We start from the raw sequence: 22010 nt of genomic DNA, 5'->3' as shown, positions 1-22010 counted from the left end.
CCCTCGCCTGGAGGAGGTTCACTTGTGGCCAGGTTCCCAGCACACCCACTTGCTCACTGGGGCCCTGGGGACACCGCCACACTCGAGCCCATCCTACGGCCTCAATCCTTACCAGTCCCCAGGCCATGGACTGCCACACTGTAGGTCTTCAATCAAGGTTCAGTGGAGTTTCGAATGTACACACACCCTGAAAGACAACGAGGCCACGTCAGAAAACAACGCGCGCCCAGCTGGCTCACCTCCGACAGGGCCCACGGGTACTGGATCGGCCTCCTCCGGACCCTGAGCACAGCCTGGTATGCGTGCGGGCTCGGAATACGGATCTGAGCAGAAGAAATGCGAGTGGAGAGCGGTTCTGCGCAGGAAAGAGGAATTTTGTTGGAAAGCCTGTCGACGTTGCTAGAAAAGACCACAGCATCTCACGAGGGGCGTGCGCCGGGAAACCGGGAGTTGACGGGTCAGTGCGGCCAGTTGCCGAGGTCCGAACCAAGCGGGCGCAGTGACCGTGGCCCACAACCCTGCAGCGCACGGCCCAGTCACCTGGTTAGTGGACGTCGGCTGCCCTGCAGGCCCCTCGGCCTCCCCCAGCGTGGGCCTGGCACCGGGAAGCGCGGGAAGGGCTCTTTATTTGTTAGACCAGTGAGTGGACTGGCCCGGGCTCTGGTCAGTGGGCAGTCAGTCCGAGCCCAGAGACCGGGGACCAGGACCCCGGGAAAGGAGAGGACCAGGACCCCGGGAAAGGAGAGCACCAGGACTAGGGGGAGGAGCGGAGGATCTGGGGTCAGAAGCATCCAGAGGCGCAGGGTAGGGCGGGCGGACCCGGGAGCGGAGAGGGCGGCAGAGGACCCGGGGGCCCGGGGGGTACCCGTCGGGCTCCGGCTGTCTCCTCTCGGCGCCTCGGCCGTCCGGAGCCTCTCAGGGACGGCCGCTCTTAGGCCCTCTGACTTCCAGGGCTGGGGCCAGGGAAAGGCGCCGCCATCGCCGGCGTGACGGCCGAAGGGGGGCGCAGAGTCCTTCCGGACCGCGCCGGAGACTGGCTGGGGGAGGGGGCTGGGGAGCCCTCCCCGCCCCGCCCCGCCCCGCCGGGTCCGGGGCCTCCCGCCCCCCGGGCCGAGGGGCGCGCCCATTGGCAGGCCGGGCTCCGCGCGCCGCACCCATTGGCCGGCCGCCGTGAGGAGCACGAGGCCACCGTGGCGGGCGCGCAGTCGGAGGGCGGCGGGCGACGGGCGGCGGGCGGCGGGCGGCGGGCGGCGGGCGGCGGGCGGGCCGAGGGCAGCGCGGGCGGCGGGCGGCGCGCGGTGGGCATGGCGGGTGCGGGGCTGCGGGCGGCCGCTCGGCGCTGGCTGCTGTGCGGAGGCCACGGCGGGCCGCGAGCCGCCTCGTCCTCGCCCTCCTGCCCTGGGTGCGGCCCCCCGGGTCCCGGCGCCCACTGCCCCGGCGCCCCGCGCTCCGCGCCCGCCCAGGCACCCACCAGCGGCGCCGACCTCAGCGCGCACCTATGGGCTCGCTACCAGGACATGCGGAGACTGGTGCACGGTGGGTGAGCCGGGGCGGGACGTGCGCCGGGGTGTCTTCCGCGTGGACTGATGGACGGACCGAGCCCCAGGGTGCCGCTCCTCCGGGGAAACACCCAGTGGGGCTCGCCAGGGCCCCGGAGCGCAAGGGCCGGGCGGCTTTTCGCGAGAAGCTCCGGCCGTTCATCCCGGGGGCCTCTGGGGCGCCCCCGACGCCCGGGGGCGGGCGGGAGGTTTGTTCCCCGGCTCGGTCTGCAGGAGCTCGGGGCTCCTCGAGCGGCTGCCGGAGTGCTAGGCCCCCGCCGACTTCCTTCGGGGTCCCGCCTGCCGTGAAGCCGCGGCGGAAACGCCCCCAACCCCTTGTTCTCGGCCAACCCTTAGTTGGGGCGGGAGAGTGCTGTGGACAAAGCCAGCGAGCGGCGCCGGGCGGAACGGGCTCCTAGGGACGGCCGGACCAAAGGGGACACCGGTTGGACTTCCCAGACACACCTCGATGTCGCCCTGGAGGTCCGGCCCCCTCTCAGCCCGGGAAGCGAAGGCTGGGAGAAGCCAAGTCACCCCCGCCCCCTGGAGCCCAGACTAGGGCTGCAAAGGGCACTTAACCTCCCTGTCCCTGCTCTCTCCCTCTGAGAAATGGCGTGAGGAGGCTGAGGCCCCTTCTTGGAGGGGGCCGGCTGGGGCGCACTAGTGAGGCCCCAGAGCTGAGAGTGCTGGACATCTGCCTGCTTGTCTCCGTGGGTCTAGTGGGGCCCTGCTTCTGCAGCAGACAGATATGGTTTGGGTCGTGACCCTATCACTGACCAGTTGGGTGGTCCCCCAGCAAGCCTCACCCTCTCTCAAGCATGAAACGCAGTCCTGGGGCCTCTCTGTCCCAGGGTTGGGTGATGACTGGAACCAGGCCAAGCAGGGCAGGAGAGCTTCCGGAGGAACCCCCAGGGGTGACGTGGCTTTTGTTGTCTGATAAAACAAAGTAGCCCTGTCTGGAAGATTCTAACTGGCTAGACAGGGGTTTTCACTCCGGCTTTGTGGGGTGGCGGAGAATCACTTCTTGACCAGTAAAGGCAGGATGGTAAAGGCCCCTGAGGAATGGTCATTTTGAAGCCTTGGGCATCTGTCCACCCTCGAGGTCCCAGGTTGAGTTTGTGTCTGTGGAGGGGCGGCCCACAGCGTTATTTAAGAAGTCTTTGCTCTGGGCCCGGAGAAGACCCTCAGAGTATCCTGAGAAGCCTGCCTTGGAGGTTTCAGGGAGGACCACGGGGATCTACTGGACATTGTCCTCCTGGGCCTGCCTGCATCTTTGGAGCCTCACAGCCCTCTAAGCTCCTCTTGTCATACAAGGAGCAAAGTCATTCCTACCAAGATCCCATGGTGAGCACCAGCAGGAGCCAGCTTCACACCTCTGGGCGCCGAGGTCCGCTTTGGGCTAATGCCCACGGGCTGAGAGCAGTGCAGCAGGTCCCTCAGTCCCCCAGCCCCCACCCGCCTGGCCTCAGTGTGGTGACATTGGGAGGCTAGGCTGAGAGGCAGAGTGATTAATGCAGGTGGGGTGACTTGAATGGTGATCTCAACCCCGGTGCCTGTTACTGGGTGGTTTGGAGCAAGTGACTTCACCTCCCTGAGCCCCAGTTTCTTCCTCCGGACGATGGGGGAATAAGTGGGACTGCCTCACAGGATGGGAGTGAGGATTGAACAAGACAAGCCTCTAAGGCATCCACAAGTGTCACGGCTGCTAGGGAGCAGTTGGCCCTGGGACCTGGCACCATGGGCAGGTGTGGGAGCTAGGGCTGAGGAGAAAGGAGGGCAATTGCTGGACATGCTGGGTGGGACACACCCTCAGCTGCCCCACCCCCACCCCCCACCCACACCACCTATGGAAGGGAACAGGCTTCTGTCGCCCCAGAGCCAAGGTTCTTCTAGTCTAGAAATCAGGCCAGGCCACCAGGCCCTGTGGCTGTTTCCCCATCCTGCTTTGTTCCTGGGAGGACTGTCTGCCCCTGGGCCCCTGGGAACATCCTTAGGGGCAGAGGTGAAGGCCTGGACCTAACCAGGACTCTGTGCCAGCAAGGGGCTGCACTGCCGAGCAGACCCTCCCAGGTCTTCTGCACCAAGAGTCACAGTCACAGTTGGTATCCGGGAACTCAGGGCCATGGGAAGGGCAAGGCCCAGGGTCCTAGTGACACCAGAACCCTGGGCCTTGAGGGGTGGCTCAGAAGCAGCTCCCTAGAGCGTTGCAGTCAACTGTCTCACTTGCATCCAAGTGAAGACTCCTGTCTATACCCACGGATCTTCGGAGCAGCCGCTCTGTGCTGGCCTGGGGAACCAGCCACACCTGATCCCCCACCCACACCCTGAACTTGGCTCCAAAGGAAAGGGGTGGGAATGGAGCCCTGTGTCCCCAGAGTGCCTCTGAGGCAAGTGCTCTGGGCACGGAGCACATCAGCGAGGTGTCTGCCTCTTGAGTGCAGCAGCTGCCAGGCACACTGTGGGGCTTCCCTGGCCCTCTGGCCTGGCAGCTCCTGCTTTGTCATCGGCACTGGGGTTGTGACTGAGACAGGGATCCCCTGGAGTCTTAGAGCTGGGGCCCCTGCAAGGCAGGGGTACTAGATGTACCCTGTACATCTAGTCCTGCCTGCTCCCTTCTCCCTGCAGCCCCTGCTTCTGGAGGGGCACTGGGAAATTGGGGACAGGATGCTCATAGGCTCAGGAAACATATCACCCATTTAATCCTGCATATGTGCAGGTGCAGAGTGAGATTGCTGCACAGAGCAGCACCTTCCATATGACAGTCTTAGTAATTCTGTAGGTTGGTACAATTTTTTTTTTCTTTTTAAAAATGTTTTCACAGAGACAGGGTATCGCTATATGGCTTAGACCGGTCTTGAACTACTGGGTTTCAAGCAATCCTCTCGCCTCAGCCTCCTGAGTAGCAGGGACTATAGGTGTGTGCCACCATGCCCCACTTGGTACAATTTTTTGTACCCTTTTAGAAACTAGGAAACAGGGCCAAGAGGTGAGGTGACATTCCTGAAGTCATAGCCATGAGAGGGAGGGCCTGGTCTTATCTGGCTGACCTCATTGCATGTGGCCTTCCTAGCACATCTCCTTCCCTTTCCTTTCCCTTCCACTTTCTCCATTGTACACATAGGGAAACCAGGGCAGGTAACATGGGGCCTCTCAGCCCCATCTGCCTCCTTGGGACCCCAGAGCCCATGCCACACAGTGCTCTGCTCAGCACCCTGCTGTGGGCCTCAAAGCCAACTGCAGCCTCCTGGGAGCAGCCAGGGACTTGGGGTGGCCACGACCACATCCCCAGAAGGAGCAACCCGGATAATGGCCCAGAACCTGACATCACGTCCTGACTGTCGTAATTAGCAATGTTCCCTGGCTAGAGCCAGCAAATGTCATTATATGGGCTTGCGGGCAGCTGAAATCTGATTAGAGGGGCCTCACTCTCCCTGGGCTGTGGGAAGTGCACAGAGCTGGCAGCCCGATCAGCAGAGGGGCTCCCCCTCCCACTAATGTTCCTGAGCCCCAGTCCCAGCTCTGGGCAAGGTAGAAAAGTCAGCATCCATGGCCTCAGCCCCCTAGTCTGGCCATACAGAGCCAGCCCCTCTGGGTTGGAGTCCTCAGTGCCCCCATGCTATCCTCACACATAATCCCAGGGAGGCTGAGAGATGAGGCCAGGGGTCAGGGCAGGGCAGCTGAGAGGAGCAGAGGAGGCGCTGAATTGTGGGGGGCCAGACAGTGGTGTTCCTGCATGGGTTTTGAGCAAGTGGGAGGCTTTGCGCTGTAGAGCATCCCAAAAGCAGCTGTTCTGGGGCTAGGCAGTGAGGAGTTGAGTGACTGCTGCTAGGGTTCTAGCATGGCCCTGTGTCTGATGGGGCTTAGTGGTGAGGGCCTGGAGTAGTCACGGGCTCAGTATACCTGGTGGGCTACAGGAGATAGTGTAATGTAGGCAGGTGTAACCATAAGGAGGAGCTCCAGCCAGGGCCTCTGCCTTACCCTAACTGCGTGACCCTGGGCAAGTGACTTCTCTCTGGGCCTGTTTGACCATCTCCAGCACTGGAATAAGAGGTGCCATTGTGGGGCGTTTCTGAGGCTCACAGGGCTAGGCCCCCACAGAGTGCTCAGGAGCCATAGCTACTACAGGGATCATCATCCCCATCACTGCCTCCCTGCATCTCCTTCCTCTAGACCTCCTGCCCCCCGAGGTCTGCAGTCTCCTGAACCCAGCAGCCATCTACGCCAACAACGAGATCAGCCTGCGTGACGTTGAGGTCTACGGCTTTGACTACGACTACACCCTGGCCCAGTATGCAGACGCACTGCACCCCGAGATCTTCAGTGCCGCCCGTGACATCCTGATCGAGCACTACAAGGTGAGACGGGGGTCCTTGCCACCAACAAACCCAGGGCTTGGAGGCTGGCCAGACCCACCTTGGCCTAAGCTCAGGGCTGAGTCGTGGGGCTCCCCTGGCCCTCTCGCCTGGCAGCTGCCCTGGGCAGGTGGCTGGATTGACCCCCTGGGGTGGCCACCCAGCCAGCAGGTCTGGCAGGGCTATTGGCTTAGGCCTGGCCCCTTTCCCCCGGCAGTACCCAGAAGGGATTCGGAAGTATGACTACAACCCCAGCTTTGCCATCCGTGGCCTCCACTATGACATTCAGAAGGTGAGTGGCTGGACCTGTATAGGGGCTCCCTCCTTGGCCTCCTCTTGGTATGGTCATTACCCCTCCGTACCATCCAGCTGGGGTTCTGGCATGGGCTGAAAGAGGCTGGCTTGGGGCCGTGGTGAAACTGCCTCCTCACCATCCGTCCTGCCTCCCTGGTGCCCCCAGAGCCTTCTGATGAAGATTGACGCCTTCCACTACGTGCAGCTGGGGACAGCCTACAGGTCAGTCGGCTCTGCCCCAACCCCACCCCCGCCCCACCCTACACTGCTGTTCTGGCTCAGGACTACCTTGGACTGATGGTATCTTGGGCCTGCTCAGGGGCCTCCAGCCTGTGCCAGACGAGGAGGTGATTGAGCTGTATGGGGGTACCCAGCACATCCCACTATACCAGATGAGTGGCTTCTATGGCAAGGTACTCCATACCCCAGCAGCCAGCCTGCCCCATGGACATGTGCCCATGTCCCAAGGCAGATTTGGGGCCCTCGTCTCCAGCACTGAAGGGGTTGGGGCCCCAAAGGGTGTCTGAGACAATGGCCCCCTCCCCAGGGTCCCTCCATTAAGCAGTTCATGGACATCTTCTCGCTACCGGAGATGGCTCTGCTGTCCTGTGTGGTGGACTACTTTCTGGGCCACAGCCTGGAGTTTGACCAAGCACATCTCTACAAGGACGTGACGGTGAGGATGCTGGGCCTGCCCTCGGATGGCAGGAAAGACTAAGTCCAGCCACAGTGGGACAGGCCTACCTGGGCCCTGCTGTACCCTCATTGTCCTCCACTGCCCCCAGGACGCCATCCGAGACGTGCATGTGAAGGGCCTCATGTACCAGTGGATCGAGCAGGACATGGGTAAGTGTGGACAGAAGCCCTGCCGTGGCCGGCCTGAGCAGGTGGCAGGACTGGCCCTCACAGACTCATCTGCCCCATTAGAGAAGTATATCCTGAGAGGGGATGAGACGTTTGCTGTCCTGAACCGCCTGGTGGCCCATGGGAAACAGCTGTTCCTCATCACCAACAGTCCTTTCAGCTTCGTGTGAGTCCAGCCCCTGTGGACGGAGGGACAGCAGGGCCAGGGCTCTGGGTGGGGAGGGCAGGCACAGAGCCGCCCTCAGACTACTTGCCACCTGAAATTCCTCTACACAGAGACAAGGGGATGCGGCACATGGTGGGTCCCGATTGGCGCCAGCTCTTCGATGTGGTCATTGTCCAGGCAGACAAGCCCAGCTTCTTCACTGACCGGCGCAAGTATGGGCATGGTGGGGGTTGCAGGGCCAGGGAAGGGGAATAGAGGCCCCACCCCAATGAGGGGACTGAAGCAGGAGGCCAACCTGGCCCTTGCCCACTGCCCAATGTGCTTGGGGTGAGAACACCCCCTTGCTGGCATGGGTCCACTTGAGCAGGTGGGCCTTTACGGAGGAGGGATGGGGGTTGCCCGGCCCGTGGCCCAGCCACAGACTGGAAGTCATGCCCTTTACCTGCACCCCAGGCCTTTCAGAAAACTCGATGAGAAGGGCTCACTTCAGTGGGACCGGATCACCCGCTTGGAAAAGGGCAAGATCTATCGGCAGGTAAGGGCCATCTGGGGAGAGCAGCATGTGGTGGGGGCACGGGGCCTAGCTAGGGCCCCAGGCTGTGCAGAGGCAGCCTCTGAAGAAGCAGCACAGCTCCTTGGCCCTGAGCAGCCTCACACAGGCAATGGCTGGCAGGGAGCAGGTCTGGGTGGCCTCGAGAGCTTGACCTCTGGGTCAAGCAGCCTGGCTTTGAATTCCTAACTCCACTACTCAGCAGAGGGAGCCTGGCCTGGTTGCCTGACCTCTGTGCCTTGCTTCCCTTGTCTGCAAAAGAGGTGTAATACTCTCTACTGAAGCTGTGGTATAAAGCCCTCAGAATGGCCAGTGCGCCAGGCACCGTGGCTCATGCCTATAATCCCAGCAGTTTGGGAGGCTGAGGCTACAGGATAGTTTGTTGAGCTCAGGAGTTTGAGACCAGCCTGGCCAACATGGCGAAACCCCATCTCTACTAAAAATAGAAAAAATTAGTGGGGCATGGTAGCGTGCACCTGTGGTCCCAGCTACTCCAGAGGCTGAGGTGGGAGGATCACTTGAGCCCAGGAGTTCGAGGCTGTGGTGAGCTGTGATCACACCACTGCACTTTAGCCTGGGCAACAATGCAAGACCCTGTCTTCAAAAAACAAGAATGGTCAGAGATCGTGAAATGCCTGATGAGTGGTGTCATTTCTTGGGGTTGAGCACTCTGCTGCAGCCAGAACAAGTCTGGTTGGGGGCAGCTCACTGGGTGATCTAGAGAAACTCCTCCTTCCTACCTGGCTAGGAAAATGAGAGGGACTGGTGTTGAGGTGGGATTAGGTGTCTATGAGCAGGCAGTGATTAAGGTTTAGCCCTGGCTGGAATGCGGAAATCCTGGCTGAGCTGGGCTTCTTCAGGCTAGGGGTTCTAAAGGCCTTGGGGCTGGAGGAGGGGGAAGCCAGCAGCTGGCCAGGGGAGCAATGTGGAGGTGGCCAATGCCCAGCCTGGCCTGCAGGAAACACCCCCACCCTCTCAGCCCTGCCCACTTCTCTGCCTCCCACCCTTCTGCACCCAAACTCTCCACAGCCCTCGGGCCCAGGTGCATCCCTTCAGCTCTGAGGGCGCTGCTCTCCCCTGCCTTGGCATCCAGCCTCAGCTAAAGAGGGTCATACACCTTTGTGAGAAACACATGACTTTCTTCCCTGGCAGCTTTCAGGCAGTTCTTTATGCCCAATATTCTGAAGCTGCTTTCCACTGTGTGTTGGATCCTGCCTGTCACTAGGAGTCTCTCAGTCTCCTGCCCTTTGAGACTCTTTCTCTTGGTCTGGGGCCTGCCTGGGCCTCTGCCCCTCCACTTGAACTTAGTTCAGCAATTGGCTTCTCCCACACCACCTGTTTCCCCCAGCGCTTCCACTTCTGAGGCTTGGGATGCACAGACTGCTTCAAGAACTGTGCTTGCTGGGTGTCAATTATTCTCGCTTTTGGGGTGTGGACTCCTACCCTGGTGGCTGCTGCCTGAGCACTAGTCTGGTGATTCCTGCTCTGGGCCTCTCAGTTTCTGCCACCCTGTGAGCTTCCCCAGTTACATGTGGGCCTGGCTGAGTGTCTCCATCTTTCTCTGGCTCCAAGATGCTGGTGGCCCTGGTGAGGTCTGCCATTGGTCTGCCAGGTCCCTCTGCACTGAGGCAGGGGAGGCCAGCAAGGACTTCAGGGCTGCAGAGCCTTCCCTGCAGTTTCTACCTTACAAACAAACAGGGATCTAATCCCTAACCTGGGGTACGTGTGAGACCACAGGGAGAAGGCCCTCGAGGCATGGGCACCATGCCAGGCCTGTAGGGCACCTTCCTGCAGCAGGCAGAATCCCCTTCCCAAGTTGGAGGGGAAAGTGACAAGAACCAGGGCCCAGGGAGGGAGCAGCAAGGCCATGGGAAAGGGCAGCCAGCATCCGGCTGGATTTGGGCTGCCTCTGGGGATTCGGGAGGGAGGACTGGTGGAGGACAAGGCACACTTGGCTCAGCAGCATTCCCCTCCTCTCCCTAGGGAAACCTGTTTGACTTCTTACGCTTGACGGAATGGCGTGGCCCCCGCGTGCTCTACTTCGGGGACCACCTCTATAGTGATCTGGCGGTGAGAGAGGCAGGGCTGGGCTGCAGTGGGGGAGGGCCAGGAAACCCCCCCCCCCCGCCCCCAGCAACTGGCGCTGAGCCCAGTTCCGCCGCCCCACCCACCAGGATCTCATGCTGCGGCACGGTTGGCGCACAGGCGCCATCATCCCCGAGCTGGAGCGCGAGATCCGCATCATCAACACGGAGCAGTACATGCACTCGCTGACGTGGCAGCAGGCGCTCACGGGGCTGCTGGAGCGCATGCAGGTGTGGGCCGGGGTGGCTGTGGGAGGGCCAGGGCAGTAGCCTCCTGGGTGCACACACCCAATGCACACTTTGTGTCCCCAGACCTATCAGGACGCGGAGTCGAGGCAGGTGCTGGCTGCCTGGATGAAAGAGCGGCAGGAGCTGAGGTGAGCAGGTGGGGCCAGGGCAGGAGTCCCAGCCAAGCCACCACCCCAGGCCCACCCCTTGAGTGCATCGTGTCTCCCTCGCCAGGTGCATCACCAAGGCCCTGTTCAATGCGCAGTTCGGCAGCATCTTCCGCACCTTCCACAACCCCACCTACTTCTCGAGGCGCCTCGTGCGCTTCTCTGACCTCTACATGGCCTCCCTCAGCTGCCTGCTCAACTACCGCGTGGACTTCACCTTCTACCCACGCCGTACGCCGCTGCAGCACGAGGCACCCCTCTGGATGGACCAGCTCTGCACCGGCTGCATGAAGACCCCCTTCCTTGGTGACATGGCCCACATCCGCTGAGGGCACCTTTATTGTCTGGGACAGGCCCCCAGCCCCTCCTGCCCCATCCACCCAGACAAGCAATAAAAGTGGTCTCCTCCCTGTGCATGCTTCTGCTTTCAGCCCCAGCCTCGTCACTTGACTGTGAGGATCCTCTGGGTGTCAGGGAAGTCCTCCTCCAGGAGTGAGTCCTAGAAGAGCAGGGTTGTTGGTGGAGGGTGTGACCAGGGCCTGGGCCCATCCCACATCTGCCACACTTCACTTCCATGCTTACATCGAAGGGTTCACAAAAGGTGTCGCTGCCAAAGACAGGGTTGGGGACAGAGACCAGGGTGGGGTTGGTCCCTTCTTGCCACGGTGAGAAGTCGTCGTCAGCATCATCTTCCGCCTGGGAGCAGCAGAGGGGTGAGTGGCGAGGCGCCTCGAGCGAGATCCAAGGACCCGCCATGGCAGCCCCAACCCAGCCCTACCTGGAAGGCAGAGAAGCCAAAGCCCGTGGGCTTGCCTCGGGCACGGAGGTAGAGAGCTCCGGCCACCAAGCCAAGCAGTGCTCCAGCGGCAAGCACAGCCCCCACGCCTGCCGCCACAGGTGGGGCTTCAGGCGCCAGCACTGCCTGCTACAAACAAACAGGGAGAGTGTTGACCTGGCGGGAGCTGTCCCACCACCTTCCCCGGGCTCACAGGTTGTGGGGGTGCCAGGAAGGGCTCTGCCTCCCCCTTCCTCAACTCACAGGCTGTGGGGGTGCCAGGAGGGGGCTGGCCAGAGCATGGATGATGCCATTGAAGGCCATGATGTCCCACACAATGATATGGCTAACCACAACTGTCCCCGGGGCCTGCAGGGAGACCAGAGTCAGGCCCACTGTGAGCGAGGGCCACGGCCAACAGGGTGGGACAGTGGCCAGACTCACCACAGGGGCCCAGGAACTGTTGTCAGGGCCTGCGTCACTGATGATGAGGCTGAGGCCTGAGTGGGCCGGAAGCAACTTCCCCTGGCTGGCGTTGGCACTTAGGAGGGTGGCGTTGGAGGCGTGCAGCTCCAAGTCTGGGCCACTCAGCGTCTGTGAGCAGAGCAAGGCCTGTTGGCCTGGGCCAGATGGAGATGGCCAATGCAGGCTCTGCTCTGCCCACACCCTTGGGGGTTACCATGTTGTCCACAAAGCCTTCATTGACAGGGACGAAGAGTGTCTTATACGTGAGCTCATCATCCAGGAAGTCCAGGAAGTCGAGACCCCGCTGGGTGGCATTGGCATAGCCCAATAGCATCTGGCACGGTGGAAAGACAGAACTATGAGCAGGCTCCCTCCTCGGGGATCCCAGCACCCCCCGCCCCCAAGGGTGGCCCCCACACACCCCATAGAAGGTGGAGAAGTTGGCAGTGGCAGCCAGCACATCCAGCAGCTTCCCATTGCACGTGCTGATCCCGTCACCCACGAAGCCATCTCGGCATCGGCAGGCCACATCTGCAGGAAAAGCAGGTCAGTGGCTCAGCAGATTGGTGGGAAGGGGCAGAGCAGGGGAAGTAGGGTTTGGTCGGGTGGACACACCTTGCACACGGAAGCAGTAGGCATCCCAGCGTTCTGAGAGGTTCTTGCGGGCACCCAGGCTGACTATGCCCACCCGACCATTGCCACAGTCCGCCACAGGGAAAACCACAGGGTGGGCAGTGGAGCCATTGGCCAGCCAGCCCATGAGGCACAGGTGGAAGCCCAGCTGTAGGAACAGGAGGGGATACTAAGACCCAAGACCCAGTCAAGGCCTCCCCCAACACTTGGCCCCAACTTCTGGGCCCCACACACCTGCTGGGCAGCAGAGAGCTGAGGGAATGAAGCAAGGACGGCTCCCTGTGCTTCGCATGCCGCCTCAGCCTCCGAAAAGTTCAGACCATAAGGGCCGCTGGTGGCCTGGAGGTGGAAGACGCCAGCCCGTTTCTCTGCAGAATGGAGGGGTGCATGGTCAGCTGGCCGGCTCTGAGGAATGAAATGGGTACTGGGAGTGGGCAGGGGGACACACCCTGGAAGTGCAGGTCAGTGCACACGGCATCTGAGTGGCAGGGCGGTGGCTGGCCCAAGCAGCGGTCCACAGGTGGTTCCGACTCCTCCAGACACTGCAGTCCATCGCCTACGTAGCCTGCGTGGCACTCACAGCGCCGTGTGTTCTGGGGTTGGAGAGAGCAGTGGGCGCCCTTCACCCTTCAGAGGTCGGAAGTTCTGCCAGGCCTCCCCACCCTGGCTACTCGGTTCCCCCACCTGCTCACCAGGCCGGTGCTCAAGCAGTTGGCGTGCTCGCTGCAGCCCCCGCGGTGGCCATCTGTGCAGGGGTTGCGGGCCCGGCAGCTCCAGCCATCACCCTCGTAGTCGGGCAGGCAGGTACAAGTGACCACTGTTCCTACCTGGCTACAGTTGGCGTGCTCACTGCAGCCACCATGCCCGTCCTGGCACAGGTCTGCCACTGAGGGCAGGGAGGGAGTGGTTGGACCTAGTGACTGCAGGGGAGTGGGGGCCTCCCACCTCCATGTCCCCGCCCATCTGCTTACCTGTACACACGCGGCCATCCCCTTCATAGCCCAGGCTGCACTCACAGCTGTTGCCTGCACGGCACACAGCCTCGGGTGCACAGGGTGGGGTACACACAGGCTGCAGCTCTGTCCCCCAGGGCCCAGCCCCCAGAACCAGGTTAGTAGTTGCCTTCCTGGCCTCTGCCCGTTCCACCCACCCTTGGTGCCTTTACTGATGTGTGCACATGTACACAAGTGTGTAGGGTGGGCACGAGCACGGGGCTACTCACCCAGTTGCACCTCACAGCGTGGCCCAGTCCAGCCTTCATCACAGAAGCAGGAGCCAGAGCCCCCAAGGCCCTCATCACAGCGGCCATGCACAGTGCAGCGGCAGGCTGGGGAGAGGGACAGGCAGGAAGATAAAGATTGGCCCACAAGGGCCAAAGGAATCGGGCCGTGGGGCAGGCAGGGATGGCCCACCTTGACAATGGGGCCCAAAGGCACCAGGAGCACAGAGTTCACAGGCTGTCCCAGCAAAACCTGAACGGCACAGACACTGCCCACTGCCACTCATGCCGTCCATGCACACGCCACGGTCACTACAAGGGCTGCTGGGGCCGCCAGGGCAAGCTGGGGATGGGGTAGGAGAAGTGAGGTGGGGCCAGGGGCTCTCACCAGGACCCCCATATATGTACCTCCAGCCTAGCCCTGCCATCTGTCCCTGACCTATGTCCGCCCACTGCTAAGATCCCTCCAGGCCCATGTCCTGGAGAACATCCAGACCCCCCAGTACTCCTCCCCAGGTTCTGCACCGTCCACACTACCGCCCTGCCTCTCCCGAGCACTCCCGCTAGTAAAATCTACTCACCACCCAGAGCTCCCCAGCCCTGGACGCCCCAACACTCTCTCAAGGACAATGGCCAGAGCTGTGCCTTGGCTCTCTTGGGGAACAGAGGAGCTAGTCAACAGTGTCTGCAATGCTCACCTTGGCACTCACTGCCATAGTGACCAGGGCAGCAGCTGGGCTTCCAGGTGGTGGTGACACAATTGCGGTGGCAGCCCCTGCCCAGGCCTTGGGGCCTACCCCAAAGGCTGGGGTGGACCCAGACGCTGCGTAATCCCAAAGAGTGCAGCGGAGGGGACGTCCAGAACTTCGGGTAGAAGCGCCAGCAGGCCTCAGGGCTGCCCTGGGCCAAAGGAGTCAGGCCGCAGTTGGGTGGTTCTGAGTTTGGTGGTCCTTGGGCTCTGCCTGCCCCCACCCCACCACCCCCACTCAGCCCCTAGCCCTGTACCTGCTCCTGTGACCCCTCAGGACAGGGTGGCTCCAGCCCACAGATGCTGCAGGTGTTCTGGAAGGGAGGGAGGCCAATACAGCAAAGTCAGGTGGACGGACACCACAGGCGGGGTGGGCTTCTGCCCGTCTGCCTCTGGCCTCCCTCACCAGTCGCAGGGGCCGGGTCTCAAAGCGGTCACAGCGAGCACCAAGGCCAGGTGGCTCCAGCAGCTGGTCGATGCCATAGGCCAGGCCACCCTCAAAGGGCAAGTGCCGCTGCACAATGCGAGCATCATCCTCACCCACCATGAGCTCACCCTGCAAGGAGAGAATATGAGGTATGCAAGGGTCGCAGGTGCACTCCAGCTGCTACTGCCAGGGCCCCTGCCTCCTACTCCCTTCATCCAAGCCCTCTCCCCAGACTCACGGGCCGCGTTCGGCTGCAGGAGAAAGAGATGGGGGTCCCATGCATGGTTCGAAGTGGGCCCAGGTTGGGCAGGTCAGATGCCAAGGCCTGAGCAAGTGGAGTCATGGTTGGAGGTGGAGAGGCAGGCTGAGCTGCAGGCAGTGAAGACCAAGGTTGGGGGCTGCACCCACCTCGACATTGCGAATCATGTGGCCCCGCAGAATGGCTGCTAGCTTGTCACGGTGGTCCTCATGGTACAGCCAGGCCTGGCGATCCGGAGGCAGAGCTCGAAAGGTGGCGTCTGTGGGCCACAGCATTGTGAAGGGCCTATGGGATGCCTCTCGAAGCAGGGGCAGGAGGCTGGCCACCTGGTGGGGTGCAGCAAAGATGTGGCGGTCGCTGCCCAGTCAGAGACTAGTGAGCAAAGGCAGGGGGCTGTGCCACAGAGCAGGAAGGGGCTCCACACTCACCCACACTCATCTGTGACCATCCCAGGCAGGCATGTGTGTGCACACATCTCAACTGTGCACACTGCTGTCAGGAATGTGGGCACACATAAGCACACCCATGTGCTCAACCTGGGGTGCTCATGCACACAGATGTGGCTTGTGCACACATGAGTTCACACAGGCTCACACGGGACAGTGTGCACACAGGTGGGTATGCACACACAGGTACGCATACACACTTGCACACACTTACACGTGCATGTGTGTCCACAATGACAGGCCCACACGGGAGCAGTACCTTCAGGAGGCCGCTGAAGATCTTGTAACCGAAGCCCTGGGCGGCGGCGGTGACATTTCTCTGAGGAAAGGCTCTCATAAACAGCTAGGCCAGGCGGGAAGGGAGGATCCCAGGCCCCCACCCGCCTGTCTTCCAGCTCCCAGGCCCGTGCTTGTCATACCCTTGGGATGGGAGCATCATCAGGCTCCCAGTGCAGCGCCTCGGGGGGCAGCAGGACACGGTCAATGAAGTGCAGGATGCCGTTCACGGCCTCATGGTCGCTGCTCACCACGCGCGCGAAGTCATTGAGGTATATGCTGCCCTGGGGGCGGGGCACGGGGCTGATGAAGCAGATAGGTGGGGTGCTCGGAAGCTATCGGGGCCTGAGGTGGAGGCTGAACCTGGGTTGGGCAAGTCAGGGTGCAGGCAGTCCCGGTTCTTCGGGACCAGGACGAGGTGGGCGGGGTCTGGGGCGGAGTCAGGGCAGGGGGCGGGGCTCAGTCCTCGGAAGGACACAAGGGCGCTGGGCAGGACAGGCCCACAGCAGTGGGCGAGGCCCAGGTCAAGGGCGGAGTCCCGGGCTGGACTCAGCAGGAGGCGCCCCTTGGCTAGGGGAGGTGGGGTTCTTGACTGCGTGGGCCGTGGGGCCCGGGGCAATGGCGCGCAGGGGCAGGGCGGGGCGGGATGGGGCGGGGCAGGCCAGGGCCAGGGCTCACCTCCCTCTCGCTGAAGCGCAGTGGGTGCCCTGAGAGGGCCGTGGCGTACCCCTGCTCCAGCAGGTCCTCGCTCCGCAGCCGCCGACAGCCAACCACGTGGTAGCGAAACACCAGCTGGCGATGCGCACGAATCCGGGCCAGCTCATCCTGGAGCGGAGTCGCGAGGGGAATGGGGTCCCTGACTGCCGCCTCAGCCCACGCAGGGCCACCACCAGAGCACCCAGCCCTGCCCAGCCTCGCTCTGGGGGCTGCATACCTGCGACAGGTTGCTCATTAGATCTGCGTGCGGCACGAAGATGGTGAAAGGCCCATCGCCCTTGAGCTCCTTGTATTCCTGCGGGAGGCAGCAACAGCATGAGTGGAAGGGGAGAAGCCTGAGGCGTCCATGGATCTCCTGGGGAAGACCTGGACTCAGAGAGAACAAACCAGCCAACCCCCTGACCAGATGGGGACAGAAGCCCAGAGAGGGGTGGGACTTGCAGGTCACAGAGGCCCAAGCTGGCCACTCACCAGGAGGCGGAGGCTGAAGAATGAGGCATGCTTATCCCTCAGGAGCTCCTGGGGGGGCGAGGGTCAGCTCAGATTTGGGGCGGCCCCCATTCAGGGCCTGGTGCCTGTCCCAGCACCTGCGGCCCAAGGTCTAGCCAAGGCAGACATGAGGAAAGGAAAGCCGCGGGGTCTGAGTTGGGGTCAGGGCTAGTTTCATGGGTCATAGCTGGGGTCAGGCCCAGGTACAGTCAGGGGTCAGGCTCAGTGTCATGGTCAGGGCCAGAATCAGGATCAAATCGGATCTTTGCCAAGACCATGGGTCAGGCCCATGGGGCACAGCCAAGACCAGATCAGGGGTCTGACTTGGGCATCATTACCAGGCCGACTCGGGCACGGCAGGTGAGGCCGTCCCCCACGGTATGGGCTGTGTCGCAGGTACATGTCCTCTGGCCATCCCCTGTGCTTTTGCAGGTGGCATATGGGCTGCATCCTCCATTGTTCTGAGTCAGGGACAGGAGAGGAAGGTATCAATGGCTTTCACTACTTCTCTATCCCACTCAGCCCTGTGAAAGAGGCCATGAAGGCCCCTGCTCAGCCCCCCAGATCCTATTTGCTACTGATTAAACTCGAGCTTGACGGGAGGATAGCCCACCCTGCAGAGGCCCTTAGGACCCTGCTGGAGGTGAGAAGGGCTGGTTCCTGCCTCAGTCCCCTCTCCTTCTCGTCAGTGAAGGAGGACAGGACTAGGGTCCTGACCTTAGAGCAGGCGTCCAGGAGCTCGCAGGTCTGGATGCCATCCCCGCTGTAACCCTCACGGCAGCTGCAGGAGACCTGTCCCCAGTCTTGATCAGTGGGGCTGCTGGGAGCCAACAGCTGGCCAGCACCCTGGGTAAAAGGGTCACCCCCCTCCCCGGGCCTGCCCTGAAGGGAGGCCCCATCCTGTGAGGGCATGGCATGGTGCCCCATGTCCAACCCTGCCATGCTGACCTGCTGGGGGCCAGTGGGGATGCACTCGGCGTGAATGTGGCAGCCCCCGTGGTGGATGAGACAGCTGTTAATTTCTGGGGGAAGAGACACTGGGATGGGGGTGGCCCTTAGTGGCCCCCTCCTTCATCTGTCCTTTGGACCTTCATCTGTCCCACCCCCTCCTCTCTCAGCGCCCCCAGTCCCCACAAGTCCCATGTGCCCCTTCAGCCCTTTCTAATCTGACTCAGATCACTGAAGCCAGACCCCTAGCCCAACATAAACCCAGGTTAGGGGCCTAGTCTCACCCTGGCACAGCTCCCCGTCGCCCATGTAGCCATCCTGGCAGGTGCATGTCCGCTGCCCAGGTGCCACCTTGGTACAGTTGGCATGAGGGGAGCAGCCCCCATGGCCGTGGGCGCAGGGGTCCACCTCTAAGGGGAGATGGCCAGAGAGCCCTCAGGAGCAGGCAGGGGGCCGGAGGCAGGACGGGAGAGGAGGGCGTGAGAGAAAGGAAAAGGTCAGAGGGAAGGGTGAGTCCTGAGATGGGACAGTGAGGGGGGCTTGGCCTAGAGGAAGTGAAGGGGGCTCTGTGGGGACAGCCACCCCAACATTTCAGGGAGGGCCCTGGGCATCCGTGTGGCTGGACCTGAACAGAAGATGCCATTGCCGGAGTATCCCGCAGCACAGGCGCAGGTGGAGGCTCCGGCCGAGTCCTGCACGCAGCTGGGAGGGGTGGTAGCAGCAGCTTAGCCCATGCCTGTCCGGCCGTGCCTTGACCCCCAGGCTCCCCGCCACTCGCCCACCTGCCCCAGGCTGGGCCCACTCACTTGGCATTGGGGTCGCACTTCCTAGGGCACTGAGGGCTGGTGATTTCTGGGGGGCAGGAGGATGACTCTGGTCATTCAGACCCAGGAACAGCCTCCTCAGTAGCCACCTGCCCCCTCCCCATTGGGACCCACTCACTCTGGTCACAGCGGAGGCCCTGCCAGCCCACGTTACAGACACAGCTTCCGTCCCCTTGCAGCCCCTCCTGGCACAGCCCATGGGCACAGTCACACACTGCAGTGGTATAAAGGAGGATAGGAGTTGCCCAGTGCCTCCATCCTGTCCCGGCTGGGGTCTCCAGGCTGCTCTCTGCTGCCAGGAAGCCCACCCCCGCCCCTCCCCAGTCCTCACCTCCGGTGCAGTTGGGCCCGTAGCGGCCCAGCTCACACACCTCACAGGCCGTTCCATGGAAGCCCTCGTGGCAGTGGCACTCCCCGCTGCCCAGGAACCTGTCCTGGCACTGCCCATGGCCTGAGCACACCCCCCCTAGACCCCCTGGGCATGGCTCACACAGCGTGCCAAAGAAACCAGGGCAGCAGTCCGGCACCTGTCGGCGTGGGGATGGGAGAGAGGGCGAGAGAGGCCCAGCAAGGTGTCAGGGGGAAGGGGAACGGGGGCATCTCGGGGCCACAGAGCCATGGAGCAAAACCCCTCAGAACCCCAGTCCCAGGGATGAGCAGCTCAGAGCTGAAAGAGACACAGAGATACCTCCTAAAACCCTCCCTCTGGCAGGGTGGGGAAACTGAGGCTCAAGCAAGGAAGGGCTGCACCCAGATCCCACAGTGAGGGGCCAAGCCAGGCCAAGTTGCTGCCCCTGGGGTTTCGCTGATGAAACCAGCTCTGGACTGCCCTTTCTTCCTCTCACCGTCTCCACTCCCTCTCCCTGGGGGAGTGGACACAGGGACAAACACTAGCCCTCTGACTTCAGACCTCTCTCCCATCTCCTTCCTCTGGGTTCTGGCCTCACCCTAGTCCCAGCCCAGTCTCTGTCCTTAAGATCCAAACTGGGCTCCTCCCTGGGCCCCCACCCACTCCCACCTCCTTCTCTCTGGACAGGCTTGGGGTGGGGGCTTCAGGGCAAACCTGGATCTTCTTGGCACATGTGTAAGAGCAGCCCCGGGAGAAGGAGAAGCCAGATCGGTAGACACAGCTCTTCCTGGGTGTGTCCTGGAAACGGGGACAGGCAGGAGGGGTCAGCCAGTGGCTTGGGCAGGGGCAGGGCAGTGAATGGGGAGACAGACAGATGGACTACAGGTGTCAGGCAGCTGAGCAGAACAGCAGAAGGGTCAGAGAGGGACCAAGACAGGCAGACTGATGGGAGAGGGCGGACAGGATCCAAGCCTCGGGCCGCAAGTCTGAGGGAGTCTCCCCTCAGCAGAGCCAGGCCAGCCCTCCAGACCTCTATGGGGACGTCAGCCACCCAGTTCCCTGAGCCTGGATGCCTGGGCCAAGCAAAACTGGGCTGGAGGGTGAGGGGATTGGGCACCTTGGAAGAAGTGAGGGCAGGCAACGCAGGGACAGAGCTGCGCTAAGCCCAGTCTCACCTGCAGCTGGAAGCCCTGAGTGCAGCGGAATCTCCTGGTGCAGTTTACACATTTCTCCTAGAGGGAAAAAGGGTGGGGCATCAGGCAGTCCAGGCCTGGATCCCTGCCCTTCCTCCAGGACAGGCTGACCATGCGCCCCTCCCCACTAGTCAGGTCAGCTAGGCCCTCCCAGCTCTGAACTCCCGTGCCGGCCTTCCTGTGGCCCCAGCCTCTCACCCGCAGGGCCTCAGCGTGGCTATGCAGGCAGCGACTTGAGCCCACCGTCAGGACCCCCGACAGACCAATCAGCGAGCGGCCAGGGGCCTCCAGCATGGGGCCTTCCAGTGGCACATGGTTCACCTCAGGCTGGGGAGAGGGATGGAGGCTGAATCCACCCACCTACCACCCTCACCTGGCAGGGCTGTAAGGTCAGGCAGTACTCCAGGGCCGGGGGGCTCCCTGGAGCAGAGGTTAGAGGTTGGAGGCTCACAGCTAGGGAAACTCCAAAGGGAAGGGATCTTCAGGGGTAGGGGCCCAGGCTAGGGTCTCCTTGCTCCCTGACCCCCAAACCTGGCCACTGTGGTTGTAGAAGACGATCCAGTGGGCAGGGCCCAGGAGGGAGTTGCGGTGTCCACCCTTCCGCAGGGTTTCCATGGAGAGGGCCTCCCCCAGGACCACATGGTGCCGCACTGTGTCTGCGTCCTGGAAGAGAAGGAGAGAACCCAGGGGACTGCAGGATAACCAAGTGCCCTGGACAGCACGCCACACCCACTGTGTCCCTTCGTGGTGGGATTGGAGGCTCGCCCTCTGTGCCTTTGCCCTCCCTGCCATTGCCCCATCCCCATGGCCTCACCAGGTGGCTGCTGTTGCCCTGGGCCTCCAGGGAGCGGTTGGTGGGCACAAAGATGGTGTAGGCAGTGGCAGCCTCAATCTGGGGCACCAACCTATGGTGCTAGGGATGGGGTGGAGGTCAGGGATGGGCATATTAGTTGTCAGTCCTGACACTGGGAGCCAGCCAGGTCCCTCTGGACCTGGGGCACAGTGTCCCCCGAGCAGGCACATCCTCTCTTGCCAGCCTTCCGTACCTGCAGCAACTCCCGGAAGAGGCTGAAGGCAGGCACCAAGTCCAGCTGCTGCAGCAACCCCTGCCCACCGGGCACATCCCCTCGGGGGGGCAGTAAGACCTGGTACAGAGCACAGGGCCTGGTCAGTATGTCATTGCTTCACGGCCTGCCTGCAAGTTTCCCTGCACACACCCTCCTCCTGCTGTACCTGGCTGAGGATGTGTAGGACACCGTTGGTGGCAAGGAGGTCAGCCACATCCACGCTGGCATTCTGCACCCAGACTCTCTGGAAGGCAGCAGCAGAGCTTAGCCACAAGTGGGCACAGATAGACCCTTAAAGGTGGGGCAGCCCCAACAGAGAGACTGCCAGGCACACAGGCACCCACAGGTGGTCCGCAGGCTGGCCCACAAGCTGGGTTCTGCACAGAAGCTCCTCCCAGGAGCTGACTCTGATCCTGAGTCAGACTCAGGACCCACCAGCTGGGCACACAGACCCTCCCCAGGGCCCGTGGTGACAGGGGCGGGTGTGCATGTGCAGACTGAGATGGACAGAGAGCCCCTGCAGGCAGTCACTCCTGGCCCAGCGACTCAGTGTCCATCAGCAATGCATCCTGAGCACATCCTTTGAGCCCGGCTCTGGGCAGGGCGAGGGGACCCCAATCTCATCCCATGGGGCCCGTGATGTGGGAGAGCCTGCAGCCACTCAGGCTCCCTCCCATGCCCTACCTGGTCCCCTTTCCTGCCCAGAGTTCACCACATACCCCACTAATGTTGCGAATCTCCCAGCGTGTGGTGGGGTTCAGGGTGGCCACTTCCTGCCCACCCAGCCGGGCCAGCTCCTCCTCGAAGAGGGCACCCTGGAGAAAATGGGCCCTGACAGGGCACAGTTTAGGGGGGTCATGGAATCAGGTTAGTGTAACTTACAGAGACCTTTGGGGCTGGGCCCACCCCAAGGGGTGAGTGCCTGCCAGGCT

General features: G+C 62.2%; 2 protein-coding genes across 9 annotated transcripts in view; one reads left to right on the top strand and one right to left on the bottom strand.

The window, feature by feature from the left end:
- Window positions 1-1243: 1243 nt before the first annotated feature.
- On the top strand, window positions 1244-10655 carry NT5DC2 (5'-nucleotidase domain containing 2). Its single transcript, XM_024355494.3, has 14 exons — window positions 1244-1536; window positions 5709-5893; window positions 6108-6182; window positions 6351-6406; window positions 6504-6597; window positions 6732-6860; window positions 6970-7030; window positions 7112-7214; window positions 7325-7426; window positions 7668-7749; window positions 9748-9834; window positions 9939-10079; window positions 10161-10225; window positions 10311-10655. Exons 1-14 carry the CDS (start codon window positions 1305-1307, stop codon window positions 10570-10572), a joined length of 1674 nt encoding a protein of 557 aa, XP_024211262.1. The 5' UTR covers window positions 1244-1304; the 3' UTR covers window positions 10573-10655.
- STAB1 (stabilin 1) overlaps window positions 10547-22010 on the bottom strand; it is a 28856-nt gene continuing 17392 nt past the window's right edge. Inside the window, exons 30-69 of one of the 8 annotated variants that reach the window (XM_016941239.4) lie at window positions 21798-21909; window positions 21245-21322; window positions 21058-21156; window positions 20826-20924; window positions 20543-20674; window positions 20210-20338; window positions 19994-20050; window positions 19533-19616; window positions 18801-18996; window positions 18588-18683; window positions 18452-18497; window positions 18271-18347; window positions 17930-18055; window positions 17646-17719; window positions 17415-17489; window positions 17036-17158; window positions 16680-16727; window positions 16426-16503; window positions 16170-16316; window positions 15635-15775; window positions 15475-15534; window positions 14919-15095; window positions 14749-14835; window positions 14490-14639; window positions 14341-14397; window positions 14034-14235; window positions 13529-13678; window positions 13339-13443; window positions 13088-13195; window positions 12809-13002; window positions 12565-12709; window positions 12351-12484; window positions 12099-12264; window positions 11905-12014; window positions 11698-11817; window positions 11463-11612; window positions 11283-11387; window positions 11022-11168; window positions 10826-10939; window positions 10547-10742 (exon numbers count right to left, since the gene is read on the bottom strand). In XM_016941239.4, the coding sequence (XP_016796728.3) occupies window positions 10686-10742; window positions 10826-10939; window positions 11022-11168; window positions 11283-11387; window positions 11463-11612; window positions 11698-11817; window positions 11905-12014; window positions 12099-12264; window positions 12351-12484; window positions 12565-12709; window positions 12809-13002; window positions 13088-13195; window positions 13339-13443; window positions 13529-13678; window positions 14034-14235; window positions 14341-14397; window positions 14490-14639; window positions 14749-14835; window positions 14919-15095; window positions 15475-15534; window positions 15635-15775; window positions 16170-16316; window positions 16426-16503; window positions 16680-16727; window positions 17036-17158; window positions 17415-17489; window positions 17646-17719; window positions 17930-18055; window positions 18271-18347; window positions 18452-18497; window positions 18588-18683; window positions 18801-18996; window positions 19533-19616; window positions 19994-20050; window positions 20210-20338; window positions 20543-20674; window positions 20826-20924; window positions 21058-21156; window positions 21245-21322; window positions 21798-21909 (4555 nt within the window). In that variant the 3' untranslated portion in view covers window positions 10547-10685. Of the gene's footprint in view, window positions 10743-10825; window positions 10940-11021; window positions 11169-11282; window positions 11613-11697; window positions 11818-11904; window positions 12015-12098; window positions 12265-12350; window positions 12485-12564; window positions 12710-12808; window positions 13003-13087; window positions 13196-13338; window positions 13444-13528; window positions 13679-14033; window positions 14236-14340; window positions 14398-14489; window positions 14640-14748; window positions 14836-14918; window positions 15096-15474; window positions 15535-15634; window positions 15776-16169; window positions 16317-16425; window positions 16504-16679; window positions 16728-17035; window positions 17159-17414; window positions 17490-17645; window positions 17720-17929; window positions 18056-18270; window positions 18348-18451; window positions 18498-18587; window positions 18684-18800; window positions 18997-19532; window positions 19617-19993; window positions 20051-20209; window positions 20339-20542; window positions 20675-20825; window positions 20925-21057; window positions 21157-21244; window positions 21323-21797; window positions 21910-22010 lie in introns of all 8 variants that reach the window. The other 7 variants (XM_016941240.4, XM_016941238.4, XM_016941242.4 and 4 more) reach the window with 7 other exon arrangements.

Source organism: Pan troglodytes, chromosome 2 (genome assembly GCF_028858775.2).
Source record: "Pan troglodytes isolate AG18354 chromosome 2, NHGRI_mPanTro3-v2.0_pri, whole genome shotgun sequence".
NCBI lineage: Eukaryota > Metazoa > Chordata > Mammalia > Primates > Hominidae > Pan > Pan troglodytes.
Note: the sequence above shows the minus strand (reverse complement) of the source record. Positions and strands in the feature narration are given on the sequence as shown.